Source organism: Budorcas taxicolor, chromosome 9 (genome assembly GCF_023091745.1).
Source record: "Budorcas taxicolor isolate Tak-1 chromosome 9, Takin1.1, whole genome shotgun sequence".
Lineage (NCBI taxonomy): Eukaryota > Metazoa > Chordata > Mammalia > Artiodactyla > Bovidae > Budorcas > Budorcas taxicolor.
Genome location: NC_068918.1, coordinates 77,333,985 through 77,354,532, shown reverse-complemented (window position 1 = coordinate 77,354,532; position 20,548 = coordinate 77,333,985). Strand labels below are relative to the sequence as shown.

General features: G+C 45.3%; 1 protein-coding gene across 1 annotated transcript in view; it reads right to left on the bottom strand.

Annotated features, from left to right (window-relative positions):
- UST (uronyl 2-sulfotransferase) overlaps window positions 1-20,548 on the bottom strand; it is a 312,460-nt gene that overhangs the window by 83,849 nt on the left and 208,063 nt on the right. The window contains exons 4-5 of the mRNA XM_052645814.1: window positions 18,270-18,349; window positions 6,937-7,090 (exon numbers count right to left, since the gene is read on the bottom strand). Of these exons, the coding sequence (XP_052501774.1) occupies window positions 6,937-7,090; window positions 18,270-18,349 (234 nt within the window). The remainder of the gene's footprint in view (window positions 1-6,936; window positions 7,091-18,269; window positions 18,350-20,548) is intronic.

Sequence of the window (20,548 nt, the reverse complement as noted above, 5' to 3'; positions counted from 1 at the left end):
GATGGTTCAGGACACGGCCCAGGGTACCCTGAGCCACAGGAGAACAGCAGCAGCTGCTGGCTCCCCAGAAGAGATAAACATCCCCATTCGCCCTGATTTATAGGAAATGAGTGGTCTCCGGGAGCCACTGACAGAGCCAGGGGTGTGAAAGCATTAATTCCAAAATGTATTTTGGAAAGTTTTAGCTCTCAGGACACTTCTGTGTAGAATGTTCAGTTTATTTTCTTGAGAAGCCTGTGAAACAGACAAGGTAATATGGTCCCATTGTACAGAAGAGAAGAGTAAGGTTTGTGGAGGCTAAATCCATTGGCTTGTCACCCAGCTGGGGCAGCGGAGAACAGAAGCTAAGTAAACCATGTCCTGGGCCGCTTGCTCAGCCTGCAGTCATAGGCCAAATCGAAACTAGATGGAGACAAAGAGCATGACTTTCTTACCTTTGGAGCTTTGGAAAATACATATATTTACTGAACTACGTAAAAAGCAGATGATCCAAATCCCTTATTCGTTTTCTTCCTTTAAGAAGAATGATGCTTGAGGGATGAAGGGACAGCCTGAGGTTTCATTGCCAGGACAGCCTCAGCCAGTCAGGACTGAGTGGAAATTTCCAGAATCGAGTATTTCATAGATACACTTCCAAAGCTAAGGGTGCTCAGAGTCCAAAGATTTCAAGCGGATTAAAACGCATAGCTTTCTGAAAACCTTTGCTGATGCTGGCCTGTGTTCAGGCTTCTCCAGAATCCAACATGATTCACTGAATTCTTTATGAATTAAGAAGCTGTAAATTACACATCTTTTCTTTTAAACATGCATTACTTTCCACGCTTTACAGCCAAGACGAATAAACAGCATCACAGAGGCAGTTCTCTCCCTGGGAAAATGCCTTTCCCTCTTTCTGCTCTACAAATGGCGGATCACCTAGGGAACGGTCATCTGGTGAAGTTGCAGGAATTTGGGTAAAGAGTTCAATTGGACATTTTTGTTATTGTTGTCTGAAAATGCCAAGTGGTATCTCTGCAGAAGTGTTCACCATGAACCTTTCTCAGGGCAGGTTTTAGGCAAACAACAAGCAAAAAAAAAAAAAAAAAAAATCACACACGTATAACTAACAGAGTGGAAATGGCAGCTGTTTTCAGGGAAATTTGGGGACTGGAGAAGGGAGTGGCTTCTAGGGAACAAGACGCTCTCCCTCGCTTGTAAATCACAACAGTTGCTCTTCATTAGCAGACATTCATTCTCCTTAACTGCATTCTGGGTGCCAGGTATGTCCTTGCCCTGGAAATCAAGCAGCCTGGACTCCGGCTGGACGAAAGTCTTAAGCCCTGGCACATGTCCACGTGCGCCTGCACTCAGATCCGCCCGCCCCACCTCCCAAGCCTAAAACCAAGAAAGGACGCAGCCACCTCTGCAATGGTGAGCCGAGTGCCTGGCTCCGGACAGAGGGAAACGAGTCCCAGAGAACTGCCTTTTCATAGCATGGCTGCTATACGCTGAATTTTACCCATTCTAGCAATAATTTATTGTAAAATCATTTTCTGATAAATAAGTGAAGATTTTTTGGAGAGAAGTAGAAGCTTTTAGGAAATCTGTTTTCAGAAAATATGGGAAATAGCTCTAAGATGCTTGAGTATTTGGAAAAAAAATTGTTATAACAGCTATGTCTTTGTAAAGATGCATCAGATGAAATGATTTTGCTCAAAAACCATGGGACTTGGCCCACTCCTCTTCTCGTTTTACCATCCAGGAAGTAAAACATAAAGTCCAAGTGATCCAACAAGACAGTATGGAGTCAGGAGGCCTGGCTTCTATGCTGGGCTGGACCCCTAACCCATCACTAGACCCAGGCCCCATTCTTGCATCCAAGAGAAGAGAGGCTCCTCATGACTGACCTTCAGGAACCCTGCAATCCCTGTTCCTATTTCCAGTTTCTTCCCAACCACCTGGCATCACAGATGATAATATTTCAGCCCCCAAACCCCACCCTCTCTCAGCTGTATGCTAAGCAGCTCTGCAAGGCCCACAGCCAGGAGCAGAACTGCCTTATTTTTGGCAACTGGATAAAGCAAAGGGCTTTGGAGCCCTGGGGTCTGGAATCAAGTGGGGACACCAGTGGACCCGTCTCAGGCCAGCGCCCGTGACTCTGTGTGTGAGCAGCGAGAGGCCTTGCTGCTCAGTCCCCAAGGGGGTGGTCGCCCTGCCTGCCCACTTGGGCTCGCCTGCCTCCACTCTCGGGCCCTCACCCCCAGGCAGGGCCTCACTGAGGGGACCCGGTCTCTTCACAGCTGCCCTGCACCCCAGCGAGACACAAACAACACCCTCTTTTGAGTGAAACAACTGACCACCCAGGCTTGCCAAAATGAGGACAGGCTCTGAAAGGGGACAGTTTTATTCCAAGTGTCTAATGGGATCGAGGAGAGGGAATAAAAAGTTTCAGCTATTAAAAAAAAAAAAAGGCAATACACTGGCTTCTTCCAAATAAACAAACCATCCTTTGAACAAGAGAACAGTCTCCTAACAGGGTCAGACGGGAGCTGGATCTGAAGGAGTCACGTGTCTCTGGGGCCCTCCTTGCTCTTTGCTCCCTGATTCTCTCTCTGCTGTTTGGGGGAGCTCAGGGCTCTCCTGCTGGGGCCTGGCCAAGGAATAAGCCGAGCTCATCTGACATGGGCCCTTCTCAGGACACAGTGATTTACGTGTGAAATGGGGGCCCCTGTGAATCTCTGAGGGTAGAATTCCAGGCAGGGAATTTCCCCAGAATCTCTCATATCATAAAGACTCTCCAAAAATGCAAGACTTGTCTCCATTACCAGTTTTCAACATTTTACTGGCTTTAAAAAAAAAAGCTGAAGCTCCAATACTTTGGCCACCTGATGTAAAGAGCTGACTCATTGGAAAAGATCCTGATGCTGGGAAACATTGAAGGCAGGGGGAGAAGCGGGCAACAGGGAATGACATGGTTGGATGGCATCACTGACTCAATGGACATGAGTTTGAGAAAACTCCAGGAGTTAGTGACAGACAGGGAAGCCTGGTGTGCTGCAGTCCATGGGTTCACAAAGAGTCAGACACAACTTAGCAACTGAACAACAACAGCTAATTCAGCCACTCTTCTGAATTCCAGGGACAGAGATGGAACTCTGATCTTATCTTGTTCTCAAAGACCTTGCTGGCCATTGGGAGGAGAGGACAAATGTGAAGACATTATATCACTCAGAGAAATGATATAGGCAGCCAGCAGTTGGTGGGAGCACTGAAGAATATTGGAACATCCACGTACAGTTGGGTAGGTTGTGCACTGCACAACTTTAAGGTCTCTCTCTCTCTCTGTCTCTCCCACAGACCCTATTTTCAATCAAATCCCCTGGAAAGTTTCCGTGTAAAGAGGCTTGTGAGACTTCAGAACAAGAACCAAGGCTTCAGACAGATATAAGTCTAGAGCAGGAGGGAGGAGTCTGGACCCCCAGAAAAAAGGGAGAGAATTGCTGAGGGTGTCTGTGGGCTTGTGAGGTGATGCATCCCCTGCTGGGAGGCAGGCTCAGCTTTCTAGAGGAGATTCAGGAGGAAGAATCACTGATTAAGATGTGTACAGTTTGTGACAGGGCTTAATCTCCAAAATATACAAACACTTCATACAACTCAACAACAGAAAAACAAATTGAAAAATGAGCAGAAGACCTAAATAGACATTTCTCCACAGAAAAAATACAAAAGGCCACTAGGAACATGATAAGATGCACAATGTTAATAATTACTGGGGGTGGTGGTTTAGATGCTAAGTTGAGTCTGGCTTTTTGTGATCCCATGGACTATAGCCCGCCAGGCTCCTCTCTCCATGGGATTTGCCAGGAAAGAACACTGGAGCGGGTTGCCATTTCCTTTTCCAGGAGATCTTCCCAACCCAGAGGTCAAAACCAGGCCACCTGCATTGCAGGTGGATTCTTTACTGACTGACCCACTAAGGAATCGCTAATTATTAGAGAATTGCAAATCAAAACTACAATGAGGTACCACGTCACATCCGTCAGAATGGCCATCATTAAAAAGTCTACAAATCACAGATGCTGGAGAGAGTGTTGGAGAAAAGGGAACCGTTCTAGTGTTGGTGGGAATGTTGGTTGGTAAGTTAGTGCATCCCCAGTGGAAAACACCATGGAGGTTCCTCAGAAAACTAAAAATAGTATTACCATATGATTCAGCAATCCCACTCCTGAGCATATATCCAGACAAAACTGTAATCCCCTATGTTCATAGCAGCACTATTCACAACAGCCAAAACATGGATACAACCTGAATGTCCATCGACAGAGAAATGGACAAAGAAGACGTGGTACACGTAGACAAGAGTATTGCTGCTGCTGCTAAGTTGCTTCAGTCATGTCTGACTCTGTGCGACCCCATCGACGGCAGCCCACCAGGCTCCTCCGTCCATGGGATTTTCCATGCAAGAGTACTGGAGTGGGGTGCCATAGCCTTTCTCAGACAAGAGTACTCCTCAGCCATAAAAAGAATGAAATAATGCCATTTGCTGCAACATGGATAGAACTAGAGATGATCAAACCAAGTGAAGTCAGGAAGGGAAAGACAAATACCATATGATAACCACTTATGTGTTATTTAAAATTTGACACAAATGAACCTATCTGTGAAAGAGACACAGACTCACAGACATAGAGAACAAACTTGTAGTTGCCAAAAGGGAAGGAGGTGGGGGAGGATGGAATGGGAGGTTAGCGGATATAAGCTATTCTATATAGAGAGGATAAACAATAAGGTCCTACTGTATAGTACAGAGAACTATATTCAGTATCCAATGATAAACCACAGGGGAAAAGAGTATCAAAAAAAGAATGTATATATATATGTGTGCGTAATGAATCACTTTGCTATACAGCAGAAATTAACACAACGTTGTAAATCAACTATCCTTCAAAAAAAAAAAAAGGTGTGTATGATTTGGGGGTATTCATTTTATTTCTCAATTCAAAGTCATCACAGCAACTCACAGGGCCTTATATGGTGTGTGGTCTCCAAGAGTTACCTCTGCAAGTTCACCTCCTGCCACCTCCTTGCCCGCACCCCTCACTCTATACCAGCCACCCCCTTTTCCCTGCTGGTTTCTGAATGACACGCACGAGTGCCCACGTCAGGCCTTCGCTCCAGTTCCCCTCTCTACTTGGGCGGCGTTCTCCCAGCCAACTGCGTGATCAAGTCTCTCTCTCATTCTAATCATTGCTGATATGCTAGATCCAATGCCTTCCCTGGTCTGCTTATTAACATTGCAGCTGGTCCCCTGCCCGCCACCACCCCCTGCCCACATGACAGATCCCTGGGACTGCCCCTTCACTTTCCCTGATCACTTTTCACCGTCTGATAGACTATGAATTTACTTATTACCTACATTAATATTTGAAGAGTAAGATTCATAAAACTTGTTTTCAAATCTTTGGTTTTTTTGGCATCCTCTGCTGTAACTTGGTTCTCACTAGTATCAGATCGAACCAAAACTTTGAACAGAAACTTTGCAAGATATTTTGATTACATGGAATATGCTCTATGTTTTCAAAAAACATAACAGGCGAATCGGGTCCAATACAAACAATAAAGACATTATTCTTCTAGTAAGTGGTTCTATACTCTGAATATGTACTTGTCATTATAAAAAATACGTGCTTGTCATAATAAAAAATACAGAGCCATATTCATAACATATAAAGGAAGAGATAAGAGTTTTTGCCATCATAATGGAAAGAGAAAAAAATTAAAAGGCACTTTAAAAATATAACATCAGAATACGTCCCTGAAGCATTAGGTAGTTGAATAAATGCTGAATGGCCAGTAAAAAGCCTTTGTTTCTAGTCTTGGCCCATCTATAACTAGCTGTGTAGCACTGGATAAGATACTTCTGTGCATCTCAATTTTCTCAACTCTAACTGTGGATTTTAAGACATGAAAGTGATATTGTTGAAAAATGCTCCATCCTCCAAATACATACTGTTATTATGATTTTTAAAATCAAATGAGGAAAGAGAACTTGCGCTGGAACTGTAACTAACACTACTCTTCTTTAGCTGAAGGATGCTTCTGTGCACACAGCAGTGGTGGGCATGGCCTCTGCGTTGCATGCCAGCAGTGGAGGCAGATTTGCACTGAGCCCTTCATACATTCTTCTCTCTCTTCTGGGCCTGAAAGCCCAGGATGGTCTGGGTGAAACCAACAGGCTCCTGCAGACACAGAGGCCAGGGTCTCAGCCTCTTTAACACCAGGCTCTAAGCCCTCAGCAAGCGTTTGTTAATCTAGGTCACAAACTAGTGGGAAACGCATCTTTTATTCTGGAGCTGACAATAAGGTGCACTACTTTCATCTGTTACCAACTTCGAGCTGCGGAAGCAATTCTTGGGGTCAAAATCAACATCCCTGTGACGTTGAGGGTCCCAATATAAGGTCCGGAAAAGCTAACAGATTTCACTGGGATGCCTGATTCTGGTGCGCTGTGGTGGAAAGAACCTTGGACTTGGAGTAAGAGGACCTGGAAACAGTCAGTCATGGTTGTGTTCACATTTTTTTGGAATCTTAGGGTCCTCCTCTCAAAGTACCCCTCCCTCATGGGGCTGTCATGGAAATTGAATGGGATGAGGTGTGAGTAAGCACTCTGTGACCTTTTAAAAGAAATCCCCAAATGCACCAAAACAATAGTGCTGGTCAGGATTCCCTGGGAAAAACCGTTTTTTCTCCAGGACCTGAAATCAACACTAAAGAAAAACAGGAAAACAAGGTTAGAAAGTCATCTGAGAAAATGTTTGTTTGGATCTGAATGATCTGGAAAATTAATTTTTCACTGGCAAAAACTTGCTTCCTGAAGCGGTGCCCTCATCACATGGAGCCCAAGGACCAGATGGCCCTGGGGTGCGGGGGCTACATATCTGAGGTGACAGGACTCACCAGGTAGCGCTCCTCCTGCCTCATGCTGGGGGTGCGAATCATGTGATTCTGTTCTCCTCGCCAGTCTCCAAACCGACGGAAAAAATAGTTAGATAAAAACCGGTTGACAGGATCTCTGATGATGTTGATGTAGACAGGCTGGTCTCCTCCAAACCTAAGATGCACACAAACATGGAGCTGGTTACAAACCATCCTTTCTGGAGGAAAATCAAGCCCACGTACACACTGGTTCCCCTCTAGGTAAACACATCATCACCAGAGGACCTCGTCTGCTCAGTCGCTAACTCATGTCCAGCTCTTTGCAACCCCATGAACTGCAGCCTGCCAGGGTCCTCTGTCCATGGGATTCTCCGGGTAAGAATACTGGAATGGGTTGCCATTTCCTCCTCCAGGGGATCTTCCTGACACAGGGATTGAACCAGCATCCCTGCACTGGCCAGTGGATTCTTTGCCACTGTGCCACCAGTGAACAATCAAACCAGCAGGCAGTGTTTCCTGGTGGAAACGCTTATTATCCTGCAGGATATTCCAGGAACTTACTGAGAGGCTGTGAAGACTGTTTGGGAGTCAGCACTGTGCAAAATGCAGGAATTGTCACCGTGAAGGTATAGATACGATCTCGTTTTCTCACAAGGCTAGAGGTCCCCAGGGAGGGGACACACTGAACTGGGTTTTGTATCTATTAACAGTGTCTGGAACAGACCCATTGACCCTCATGGAATGTTTTGACTGCCTGGTAAATTCTGAACGCCTCACTGGAGGATATGGTACTTATTCTACATTCTAATTAGAACAGTCTCAGGTTAGGGCTCTGCAGGAAGTGCAGAATAACAGCCAAGATGTATTAAATGCTCCCTGTTTACCTTGTTGTAAATATTTTGTAACCAACTCACTGAAGCCTCATAACACTTATGTGTGTGTGCTAAGTCACTTCAGTTGTGTCCAGCTCTTTGTGACCTTATGGACTGTAGCCCACCAGGCTCTTCTGTCCATGGGGTTCTCCAGGCAAGCATACTGGAATGTGTTGTTGTGCCCTCCTCCAAGGGGATCTTCTTGACCTGACCCAGGGATCGCATCTCTTATGTCTCCTGCATTGGCAGGTTGGTTTTTTTTTTTTTTTTTTTTACCACTAGCGATACGTGGGAAGCCCCCACAAAACCTCAGTGGAGTAGAAATCGTAATTATCCCCATTTATACTGGGGAAACAGAGGCAGGGAGTGCTTAAATTGTGGCTGAGCCAGGATATGAACCCAGGCAGTCTGGCTCCAGAATCTGTGCTCTGAACCGTGGAAAGAAGATTCCAGAGCTGAGGCAAGTAACAATGTAAGCAATAACGTGAACACAACAAAAATCAATACAATTTTCCTCAAATGATGGCGAGGAATTTCAGATAAAAATAAAGCCAGTGTCTAGGTGTTGCATTTTAATTCCTTCCACAAAGGGATTAGACAAATGCACTGAAAGCTGGTCTAAGAGCGAGGCCTTCCCCAGGCAAAAGGATCAGGTTGGCTAAATTTGTCTTAAAAATTCCTTCCCCTTCTCTTTGAACTGCCTGGAAGCAATGACCCTGAAGAGCCTGGGAGACCACTCGGAGCTCTGGGCAGAGGTCTTGCTCTGGGGACCTCCTGAGGGGCCCACAGGCTTCTCTCACCCCATGACCTTCTGATGAGGACACCCAGACATTCTGTCAAGGGTCAGAAAAAGCTCAGAGAAAACAAACTGACGTGACCCTGCTCCCACCTTTCCAGCTGGCAGACTCTTCACCTTTCAAAACGCGGCCCAGAATCACCACCACATCCTTCCCCAGTGAACTCCCATACTCGTGTCGGTCCCTTCCTCCTCTGGCTCCAAGTCCTCTTTCCAGCACTGTGTGTCCGGGTCTGCCTCTCCCATCAGACTTGTAACTCCAGAAGCCAGGAACAACGTCCTTAGACACAGCATGGTACACAGTAGGCGCTCAACCAATGAAGACACGAAAACCAGGGTGGATGTGTCTCAGTTCATGAATTTCAGCCACTATTACAGTGCTCTGGTAGCGCTAGAGGTGAAGAACTCATCTACCATTGCAGGAGACATAAAAGATCCTGGTTCAATCCCTGGATCGGGAAGATCCCCAGAGGAGGGCATGACAACCCACTTCTGTATTCTTGCCTAGAGAATCCCACGGACAGAGGAGCCTGGTGGGCTACGGTCCACGGAGTTGCAGAGTCGGACACGACTGAAGAGACTTTGCACACGCACGTCGTAAAGGAAAGTAGATATAATGAGTCACGGATCCTATTTATTTTGTGTATTAATTTACAGAATGCTGTTCTCTTTGTGTGTGTGTGTGTGTGTGTGTGTCTGTGTGTGTTTGCATTTTCAAAGAAAATCTTAAGAGAGAAGAATCCAGAGTCACGCGAAGGAATGACTCTGATGGTGTGATTTCAGGCACAGGCATATGAATGCCATTCCAGACACTGGAAAACAGTGCTCAGGAGCAGAGTTAGCCAGGCCAACACAACTCTTGTCAGCTTCCAGACGTACACAAGGTGACATTCACACAGCTGCATGAACAACTAACTAGTTCCAGAAGTTGGCTGTGCCAACCTCAGATAACCACAAGCACCCTGGATGTATCAGTCTCTTCTTAATTAAACTGGGCTTCATATCCATGATAGAGAGCAACCAGAGTAGTAGGGTTAGGGATTAGAAAGACAAAGCATGCAGATGGTGAATGCAATTCAACCCTCAAACTGCAACATGCTTTTAAAAACCTCAACTGTACTTCCTTGGTCTTGTAAAGAATGACTACATTAATTAGCATAAAAGCTGGGTCCTAAAATTCCATGCAGGGAGGCCCACTAAAGGGTTCACGGGGTCACAAAGAGTCAGACAGACTGAAGTGACTTAGCACGCAGGCACGTCCTCCTACTACAGTGGTTTTATGACTGCAAACAGCTTTTGAAAGTATATATATATATATATATATATATATATATTTTTTAGTTGTGGTAAAATACACAGGCAAAATTTACCTTCTCTACTACTTGTAAGGGTGCATTTCAGTGGCATTAAGTACATTTACACTGTAGAGCAACCATCCCCAGAACGCATCACCCACCTCCAGAGCTTTCTCATCAGCCCAAACTGAAATTCTGTGCCCATTAAATAATAAATCCCGTCTCCCTGCTTCCTCCTCACCCCTGGCAAGTTCCATTCTACTGAAAGTATATCTTCTTTTTCATCTGTGACCTAAAAGTAGAGGTTAGTCCTTGGGACTTCCCTGGTTGTCCAGTGGTTAAGAATCACCTTCCAATGCAGGGGATGTGGGTTCAATCCCTGCTCAGGGAACTAAGATCCCACGTGCCGCAGGGTAACTAGGCTTAAGCTCTGTAACTAGCGAAAGCCCATGTGCTGAAGATTCAGCACAGCCAAAAAAAAAAAAAAAAAAAAAAAGTAGAGGTTATTCCTGGGCTGTTAACTTCATCAAAAAATGAAGAGTATCGGAGGCTAGTGGCCCAGGCTTTGATCCCTGTCGGTGAGTGACTAAGGAGACGCTTTGAAGTGAGAGAAAGGCCATCATGGAAAATGTTGTAGCTGTTTGGGGGGCAGGGTGAGGGGCTGCCTGCGGGAGGAGGAGGGGGAGGTGGTTGGTTAATGGCCCTTTGCGGGAACAAGTGGAAGGGTCTCCCTTCCTCCTCACAGCCTCATTCAGTGGACACTGCGGTCCTTGGCCCCCATGACAGAACCTGCCATCATGCCATGCAAGCAGGGGCTCAGCCACTCAGCGCTCCCTGAGTGTCCTGAGGTAAGAGGGGTGGGAGCTTCCGGCAAGTCGTCGGGGGTGGAGACAAGCGGGTGGGGGTGGGGCACCTGACGTCAGCTTCCTGCTGGGAAAGGAAAGCCGACCTGAGAGGCCGGAAGCAAGGCGATGAGGAGGAGGAAGGCCCTTCGAGGGGGGCCGTGAGGTGGGCTCAGGGCAAGTCCAAATTATACAAGTCCTTGATGGGCTGGCCAGGTGTGTGGGCTCATGGGGCCCACAGAGAGTCCACTCACTGTGGAGGGAGAAGAGAAAAGGGGGACAGCGCCATTTTCACAAGATGAGCCCGGCCTTGTCTACACAGGATAAACTCACAGAACACTCTCATTCTGAAAAGCGAACTTTCAGGCTATGTTTAGGTGGGTAAAGACAGCATTCAGTAAATGCTGACATGGCTTCTGTCTGATGCCCTCTTCAAAGCTGGAGGCATCTGTCACCATTACAAAAGATTTGCAGGACACAATTAAAAGGGATGACTTTGCTAATGAGAATGAAAACAGAGTCAACATTTAGAAATAAAATGTGGAAACCCATTTGAATTATGGAATGAGCAAGATCAGATTTGTTTTGTTAAATGATGCCATGAGGGAGCAGACCTTGTTCACACTGGTAACCAGGACCTCCCTTGAAGGGAAGAACGTGTCCAAAACTCACATGGTGTCCTTGGACGCACCCTGCCTGCTTCTCTAGTGATCGGTTGATTTTTAAATGTTTTGCTTTCTCAAGTTAGTGCTGGCGTTGGAGCCACCATCAGAGACAAACGAGGAAAGAGAAATGGATGCAAAGAAGGGTGAGGGGGTCATGGGTGAGAAAGGAAGAGACAAAACACAGGGTTAAGAGAAGTGGTAGTCTGAGGTCAGATAATCTCACCACTCACTCTATTTTCATAGCATTGCACTCTGACACAAGCCTTCATAGTGTTTTCCCTGCAAGACCCAAGTTGAGGGTCAAGGGAAACTGTAGATTGGAAAAAGAATTACTTCCCTCATCAGAAAAAAAAATCTTACAAAACAAACGAAATATATGGGCAGGGGCAGGGAAGATGAATTGTCTGTCACAGTCTTGATCTAAGACATACTTGAAGAGATGGTCTTGGAAAGTTGAACTTTTGCAAAAATTCTATTTCTATAGTTGACTTTGACAACTGCGAACAGGCTCATGAAACCAGAGTACACAAATATTAAGTGATGTACTTAAAACATCGCAACAAAATAGCATCTTTTAGGCCAAAGTAATTTCGATTCAGTTCTCTAGGTAGACCAGGTGAAAAACATTTGTCTGGCCTCAACTTTCAGATGGCTCAAAAACTGCAAGAGTGGTGAAAATCTTCAGGAATACAAACCGATCTGAGGTTTCTGCTGACATTGTAGTGTTTATCTCCTCTGGCAGGAAGTCTTCCCTGAGGCAACTACAAAAGTACCAGTTTGGTCTGATAGTATTGTTTTCCACAGTTGAATTGATAAAAATGGGTTTGGTGAGACTGTTCCATCTAGGTGCCAGGAAGCTCAGCAGTAAAGAATCCACCTGCCAATGCAGGAGACGCCAGAGACTTGAGTTCAATCCCTGAGCTGGGAAGGTCCCCTGGGGAGGAAATGGCAACCCGCTCCAGTATTCTGGCATGGGAAATCCCATGGACAGAGGAGCCTGGTGGGCTATAGTCCAAGGGGTCACAAAGAGTCAGACACGACAGTGCATGCACCTTTACCTTTATTTTAGGTCTAAAAAAGGGTGGAAAAGATGGAACAGGACAAGATGCCTAGACGATGAATAAGTGAAATGTATTGAATTGTCAGAAACTCTCAGGATGGCATTTTACAGCACTCAGAGTATCTAAATTCCAAGATAAGAATACCATATTTACTGGAAAAGAAGAACTAGGGGGAGATTCATTTTGGTATAATGCCATACACTTCAGGAGTTCAGAACACAAGTGTACAAAAGAAAGTGTTGGGAACAAGGTTAGACTTTCATTCTTACATTCTGCTCCCCACAAGTGTTTTGCTGCATGTCAACAAATGTAAGGAAGATTAGAAATAAAACATCAAAAACAATATTAGGTTGCAGCATCAATTCTTCTCTTAATTGCAGCCATTAAATTAAAAGATGCTTAGTCCTTGGAAGGAACGTTATGACCAACCTAGACAGCATATTAAAAAGCAGAGACATTACTTTGCCAACAAAGGTCTGTCTGGTCAAGGCTATGGTTTTTCCAGTGGTCATGTATGGATGTGAGAGTTGGACTGTGAAGAAGGCTGAGCGCCAAAGAATTGATGCTTTTAAACTGTGGTGTTGGAGAAGATTCTTGAGAGTCCCTTGAACTGCAAGGAGATCCAACCAGTCCATTCTAAAGGAGATGAGTCCTGGGTATTCTTTGGAAGGAGTGATGCTAAAGCTGAAACTCCAGTACTTTGGCCACCTCATGTGAAGAGTTGACTCACTGGAAAAGACTCTGATGCTGGGAGGGATTGGGGGCAGGAAGAGAAGGGGACGACAGAGGATGAGATGACTGGATGGTATCACTGACTCGATGGACATGAGTTTGAGTGAACTCCGGGAGTTGGTGATGGACAGGGAGGCCTGGCGTGCTGCGATTCATGGGGTCGCAAAGAGTCGGACACAACTGAGCGACTGAAATGAACTGAACTGAACTGAACTGAACTGAATAACCTCTTAAAACAATGTTTCTTTGAAACAATCCCTGTCAGCAGCAATCAAGGTTAGATGTCTTAAGAGCAGCTTAATTGCCTCTATGTCTTATAATTCAAAATATAGAACTCAGTTTTAAAAGCACATGAAAGCCCTCTTAATGAGTCCCAACATAGATGTTTTTTTCTGTTAATTGTATAATTGGGGACTTTCCTTACATGCCCACAGTTCATTGTTTATATCCAAGAAATTTTCCCGAAATAAAACTGTTCCCTTGAAAAAGAAAGGCTGACGATTTAAATTCCCAGGTTTAGTAACAGTCCTGTAGTGTACTCAGGTTCAATTTGTCCTTTGTATGTTTATGGAGGTCTTGTAGCTGAGGCCATGGGCCTTGGGCATGTGGGGTGGGAAGAGAGGGTGAGATTGAGCCCACGGTCAGCATGAGTTTATTCCAGCTGATCAGACTGGCCTCTGTTTTTTCCTGCTTACAGCTCATCACTGCCATTCCATTTCTGCTGTGCCCATGCTTGAGACTCCCATTTACAGGGTTCCTTTCCATCTTTCTCTTTGTCCAGTTTTCGCTTATGCTGTTCCCCGGGCTGCCAACGCCCCGCCCCTTCGTTTGTCTGGCACATAGGCAGTGGCTCCTGCTCCTCCCACTTCCCCTGGGAACACCCGGTGATTCTTTCTCCTAAAGCTCGTCATACTTCACGCCACTCCTTCCTTAATGGAAGAGGAACTTGCAGTTCCCTGAAGGCAAGGACAATATTTCTTTTCTTTTCTATGTTGTTAAGATTTTTTATCTATTTGGCTGTGCTGGGTCTCAGTTGCTGCATGCGAACTCTTGGGGCTTCCCTAGTGACTCCGCGGTAAAGAATTCACCTGCCAATGCAGGAGACACAGGTTCAGTCCCTGGGTCGGGAAGATCCCCTGGAGAAGGAAATGGCAACCCACTCCAGTATTCTTGCCCGGAGAATTCCATGGACAGAGAAGCCTGGCTAGCTACAGTCCATGGGGTCGCAGAGTCAGACATGACCTAGCGACTAAACCACCACCAGGGGAACTCTTAGTTGCAGCATGTCGGGTCGTGTTCCCTGACCAGGGATTGAACCCGGGCTCCCTGCATTGGGAGTGTGGAGTCTCAGCCACTGGACCGTCAGGGAAGTCCCAAGGACAACATTTCTTGTTCCCTGTAGAAGCCCCTCTCCTAGGGCAGGGTCCTCAATATGTATGTGTTTAATTGAACACAATGGGATGGAGGGAGGAGAAATCAGCCAGAGCAGTGCCCTGACCTGAAAGTGTTACATTAGAGACACGGTGAGGCTGCCTCCAGGTGGCGCAGTGGTAAAGAATCCACCTGCCAGTGCAGGAAGACACAGAGTCGTGGGTTTGATCGCTGGGTCAGGAAGATCCCCTGGAGCAGGAAATGGCAGCCCATTCTAATCTTGCCTAGAGAATCCCACGAATAGAGGAGTCTGGTGGGCTACAGTCTAGGTGTCGCAGAGTTGGACACAACTGAGCAACTGAGCAGGAGGCTGCATCTGGACAGGAGCCAAACTGGGGGTTCAGCCTGAGGCTTCTACAGGAATGTTTTTAAATGTCACTTTGAATACACATGATACCCTTCTCTCCAAGAACTTGAAGGGCTTTCCATCGCAGGGTTTAAGCACCCCAACAAACCAGGGGTGGGCAGGAACTGTCCCTACCCTGTAGATGGGAACATGGAGATTTCCCCTTCCCACCAGAGAGACTAAGGTCAACGGGAAGATCTGACACCCAGAGATCCTGACTGCCAGGCCGACACTTTCCCTGGGATGTGGTGTCCTCTAAAAGGTGTTTATCATTTTTCTCTTTTCTTTCGGAACTCAATCAATCAAATACAAACTCCTGGGCTTGTATTTGATAGTGGAGGCCAAGATAAAATACAGTCAACTTTCAGAGAAGGCAATGGCACCCCACTCCACTACTCTTGCCTGGAAAATCCCATGGATGGAGGAGCCTGGTAGGCTGCAGTCCATGGGGTCGCTAAGAGTCGGACATGAATGAGCGACTTCACTTTCACTTCTCACTTTCATGCATTGGAGACGGAAATGGCAACCCACTCCAGTGTTCTTGCCTGGAGAATCCCAGGGACTGGGGAGCCTGGTGGGCTGCTGTCTATGGGGTTGCACAGAGTCAGACATGACTGAAGTGACTTAGCAGTAGCATACTGTGCCCAGCTCTGCTGATTCAATTAAGGTACTCGTGTTGGTGTATTAATTAGAGTGCTATAATATCGTGAGTTAACTATGAAAACTTGTTGCACTGCAATTTGTTTTGGTTGTAAAGATTTGCCCTGGAAGCAAGAGGAGTAAATGAATGAGGTTTGACAAACTTATGGTTAATGGGTTATGGGGGGGATAAACTGAGTGACTGGGACTGACATATGCATACTGCTGCTAAGTCACTTCAGTCGTGTCCAACTCTGTGCAACCCCATAGACGTCAGCCCACCAGGCTCCCCAGTCCCTGGGATTCTCCAGGCAAGAACACTGGAGTGGGTTGCCATTTCCTTCTCCAATGCATGAAAGTGAAAAGTGAAAGTGAAGTTGCTCAGTCGTGTCCAACTCTTAGCGACCCCATGGGCTGCAGCCTACCAGGCTCCTCCATCCATGGGATTTTCCAAGCAAGAGTACTGAAGTGGGGTGCCATTGCCTTCTCCACGTATGCACACTTGTATATATAAAACAGATAACTAATAAGGACCTAACTCCAATACTTTGGCCACCTCATGCGAAGAGTTGACTAAGTGGAAAAGACTCTGATGCTGGGAGGGATTGGGGGCAGGAGGAGAAGGGGACGACAGAGGATGAGATGGCTGGATGGCATCACGGACTTGATGCATATGAGTTTGGGTGATCTCCGGGAGTTGGTGATGGACAGGGAGGCCTGGCGTGCTGCAATTCATGGGGTCGCAAAGAGTCGGACACGACTGAGCGACTGAACTGAACTGAACTGAATAAGGACTTAGAGCACAGGAAAGTCTACTCAATACTCTGTCATGGCCTACATGGGAAAAGAATCTAAAAAGACTGGGTATATGTGTAACTGATTCACTTTGCTGTCCAGCAGAAATTAACACGGCACTGTTAAATCAACTATAGTCCAATAAAAGCTGTAAAAAGAGGAAGAAAGAATAATGAATGAGGACGTCAGGGGTGACGCAGAGAGAAGGAAGGAAGGAAGTGCATGAGACGATCAAGGGGTCAGAGGGGCCGTGCTGTGCTGTCTGCAAGTCGTAAAACACATGGCCCAAAATAGCTACCCAGTCCTCGTTATCTAATTATGTCTAATTATATGTTCTTGGCCCCAGGGAAGTGGGAGACAGGCACATACCCCGGACAGTGCAGTGACAAGCCACTTTAGAAATGTGGTTGGAGACACAGCTCTTGTGGACGCGGTACACACACCCCCACCCCCCAATTCCGGCCACTGAGGATAATCCAGGATAATCTGCAGATGTTTTCCTCTTCACCTGTTCACCAGCCCAGAGAACTCTGGGTATCAGAGAGGCTGGGGAACTTCAAGGGAGACTTGCTTTCAAAGGTAAGGCAGCAACTCCTCTTTGCTGCTTAGTAACTTGCTTTGCTGAATCTCAGTCTCTTTACACTTCATTTGCACAAGGCTCGCTGCACAGCAGGAAAGTTCTTTGAAGGCTAAACTCTTCTCCCAGCCCTGCAGACTGTTAGGCTTCCTGGGGCAGGGCAGCCAAAGTGCTGCCCAATGCAAACTCAGGCCTCCCTGGTTGCTGGCCCTCGGGGCCATGAGGTCAGCACAGATAGGATGCTTCTGTGAGCCTGTGAGGTCCTGTTATCCCCATGGGAAAAGCAGTGAGGAAAGGGCTGGTCAGATGGCTGATGGGGGAAGCCCAGGGTCCGGGGCTAGTCAGTAGATTGGCCCCGGGACCTCGTGCTCTGGCAGCCTCAACTGTGAGCTCAGCCCGCCTTAGGGGAGGGATCCGAGAGCTACAGTAAAGTACAGTGACAAGAAACCTGTGCTAAGGGATCCCTGGGGAAGAAAATGCCCAGAACGTGCAGCTAGCAATTTAACAGAGGATCAAAACACATAAATGTGAGGTTTACATTATTATCAAAAGGTCCTTGCAGGTGAACAGGAAAAAAGCACAGATTTCTAAAATACCCACCAACATCAAACATGCAAGGTTCAGAGAAATGAAATGGAGTGTTCAAAATGTAGAGAAAGAGGCTGGGCCTAGCTTCGTGATGGCTCAGCGGGTAAAGAATCTGCCTGCATTGCAGGAGACACAGGAGACATGGGCTCAATCCTAGAGTCAGGAAGACCCCTTGGAGGAGGAAATGGCAACCTAGTATGCTTGCCTGAAAAATCCCATGGACAGAGGAGCCTGGCAGGCTACAGTCCATGGGGTTGTAAAGAGTCAGGCACGTCTTAGCAACTAAACATACGCACAGCACACACAAAATACACGTAATTCCACCTCTGTGTTATTCCCAGAGTCCTGTGTGGGTGCAGGTTGTATAAAAATGTGCAATGAAATATATCTGCTAAAATATTCATCTCTTGTCTATTTCGTTCCAATACAAAACTTTTTCTTTTTAGAGAACTATAAGGTCAAGTGGCTTCTCATTAAAAATAATTTCAAGTTTTCACAAGACTTAAGAGCAGTATTTTTAGAAAGAAATGAAGCTTTTGACCAAATATTTCAAATTTTGACCCCTCTACTGAAAAAAATAAATGGATTAAAAATGCTTTTGAAGGGCAATTACACTACCTTGGAAAGGAAGGTAGATTTTAAAGTAATTGTTTGTTAGAAGGAGACTAAGTACCCAAAAGAAATGAAAAAACCATTAAACTGGAAAATATCTTACCTTGAGAAGTTGAGGAAATGAACATGTCGGGTGAATAAATAGGGCTGTTCGGCAGTACTTATATTTTTAATCAGTTCCATCTATTAAAAAAAAGTACAAAATTAGCATATATAGGATTTAATTTACCAAGCTATATTAAGCTAAAGGTTATCTCCCCAACTCTTTTTTTCCTTACTTACTACTTCTTGAACCGAGGCTAAACAGCTATGCTTTGTGCAACATTTATGAACTTTACATAAGGCTCCTTACTAAATAAAATAAAGAAGCTCTTGCAATGTGCAATCCTGAATTTAATTTAGTTAATTGCCATCATGAAATAAAAGTGACAGTTTAAGTAATTTTAACTGGAGAAGTCAGTGTGTTGCTGTTCTGAAATGCAAGTAAGAAAATGCCTTTAATCCTCTCCTTTAAAGTCAAATCAAGACAAAGGTTAATGCTTAGTTTACATTTCTATAATGATCTTACTGGGAAATACAGAAGCATTTGAAACTATTTCTGCAGAATTGAAAAGTAGAAATAAACTGAGGCACTATCTCATTATTTTTCCCATTGATTATAAAATTTACAAAGCAAGTATTTCAGAGGGAGCACGTAACACCGCCCCCCCCCCCCCTCCCCAGAAAATGTTCTCAGGTTTTGGTGGGTGGTCATCTGAATTATTTATTTGCAGTTATCAGCAAGGCAAAAAGTAGTTTTAATTTGTACAAACTAACATTTACAGTCTTCTGGAACGTGTCATGATGCAGAAAATGTTTAGCAAAATCTGTTAGAAATTCCAAGCATTCTTATGACTCCCTGACTTCCTGAATTCCACTTTCCTTAGATTTTCTTATTTGCCCCATCAAAGCTGACACTCTGGAATTTTTAAGAAGCACATTGGAAATTGCTACTTTGGACAGACATCAGAAGGGCAGCACTTCATATTTTATGAAATAGCTTAAGTTGAAAACTGGAAACAAAAACGGTCATTCATGTGTTAACTATAGTAGCAACAACAATAAAATCGGAGTCTGGAACTCTAGGTTTGTCTCAAGCGTGACGGAAACCTGGTCTGCCTTGTTCCCTCCTGTCTAGCTCAGAGCTGACACACACGGAAATGCTCCATAAATATTTGTTAAATGAATTAATTCCAACGAGTCCATGACTTACAGATGGTTACACTAGGACGTTGTGGCCTAAACCCTTTCATTAGATATTCGTGCTCACAACGACTGTTTGAAGAAATGAAATTGAATTTTAAAAGCAGATGACTTGCAGTTCATAACCCAGGGCTTCTGTTCGTCAGTGGCAGGCATGGGTAAATAATGGTCTGCCTGTCCCCAAGCTTGCATGTAAAAGGAAATTGAATCCTGCCTCTTTATCTTCTGTTTATCCTTTACAACCCCCCTGCATGCCCCAGCTCTTGTTTTTGGTTAATAAAACTTCCAGCTTCTTTCACATTATGAATTTTGATTTTTGATAGATCTACCAGCAGAATTACTGATTTGGAAGCACAGCCGAAGGTAACTGATTGCCGAGGTTGTCTGCTTAGAAGCGTAACTGTGTGTATGTTTAAAATAGTGACCATTCAATGCCTTAATCTTTAGATTATTTTTCTTCAGCTATTTCTCTGTACACATAAGAGTAATATGAGAAAGCCCTCTAGGATTACACAAGACTGGAAAAATGGGTCAGAAGAAAACCTGTTTCCTTCACATATTCAACATTATATTACATTCTCTAAACACAAGTCAATGTGTTAAATTTAAGGGAAGAACAGTAGTGGTTAGATTTCGAGAACAATGTCATAATAGTCATAAAGCTGTCTATTTCACGAGGAAAAATGGATTAGTGATGACAATGCATAACTCTTTCTAGACATCTCTTTAAATAGAGAATAAAAGTTACTAATGCTTGGATTTATCGCATTAGTGTAGGGCAGTCAGACTGTACATTTCAGCTGCTCTCACGAATTTTGTCCTGCACACGAGATAGGAAAATCCACATGAAGTAGCACAATCTTCAGTCCACGGCATCGTGTTCACGGTTTGTGACGATGGTTTCATTTGACCATCGTCACAAACGCTGTGCATGCTAAGTCGCTTCAGTCGTGTCTGACTCTTGGCGACCCTATGGACTGTAGCTCGCTAGGCTCCTCTGTCCACAGGATTCTCCAGGCAAAAATACTGCGGTGGGTTGCCATGCCTTCCTCCAGGGGATCCTCCCGACCTAGGGATCAAACCCGCGTCTCTTAGATCTGCTGCACTGACCGGCGGGTTCTTTACCACTAGCGCCCCCTG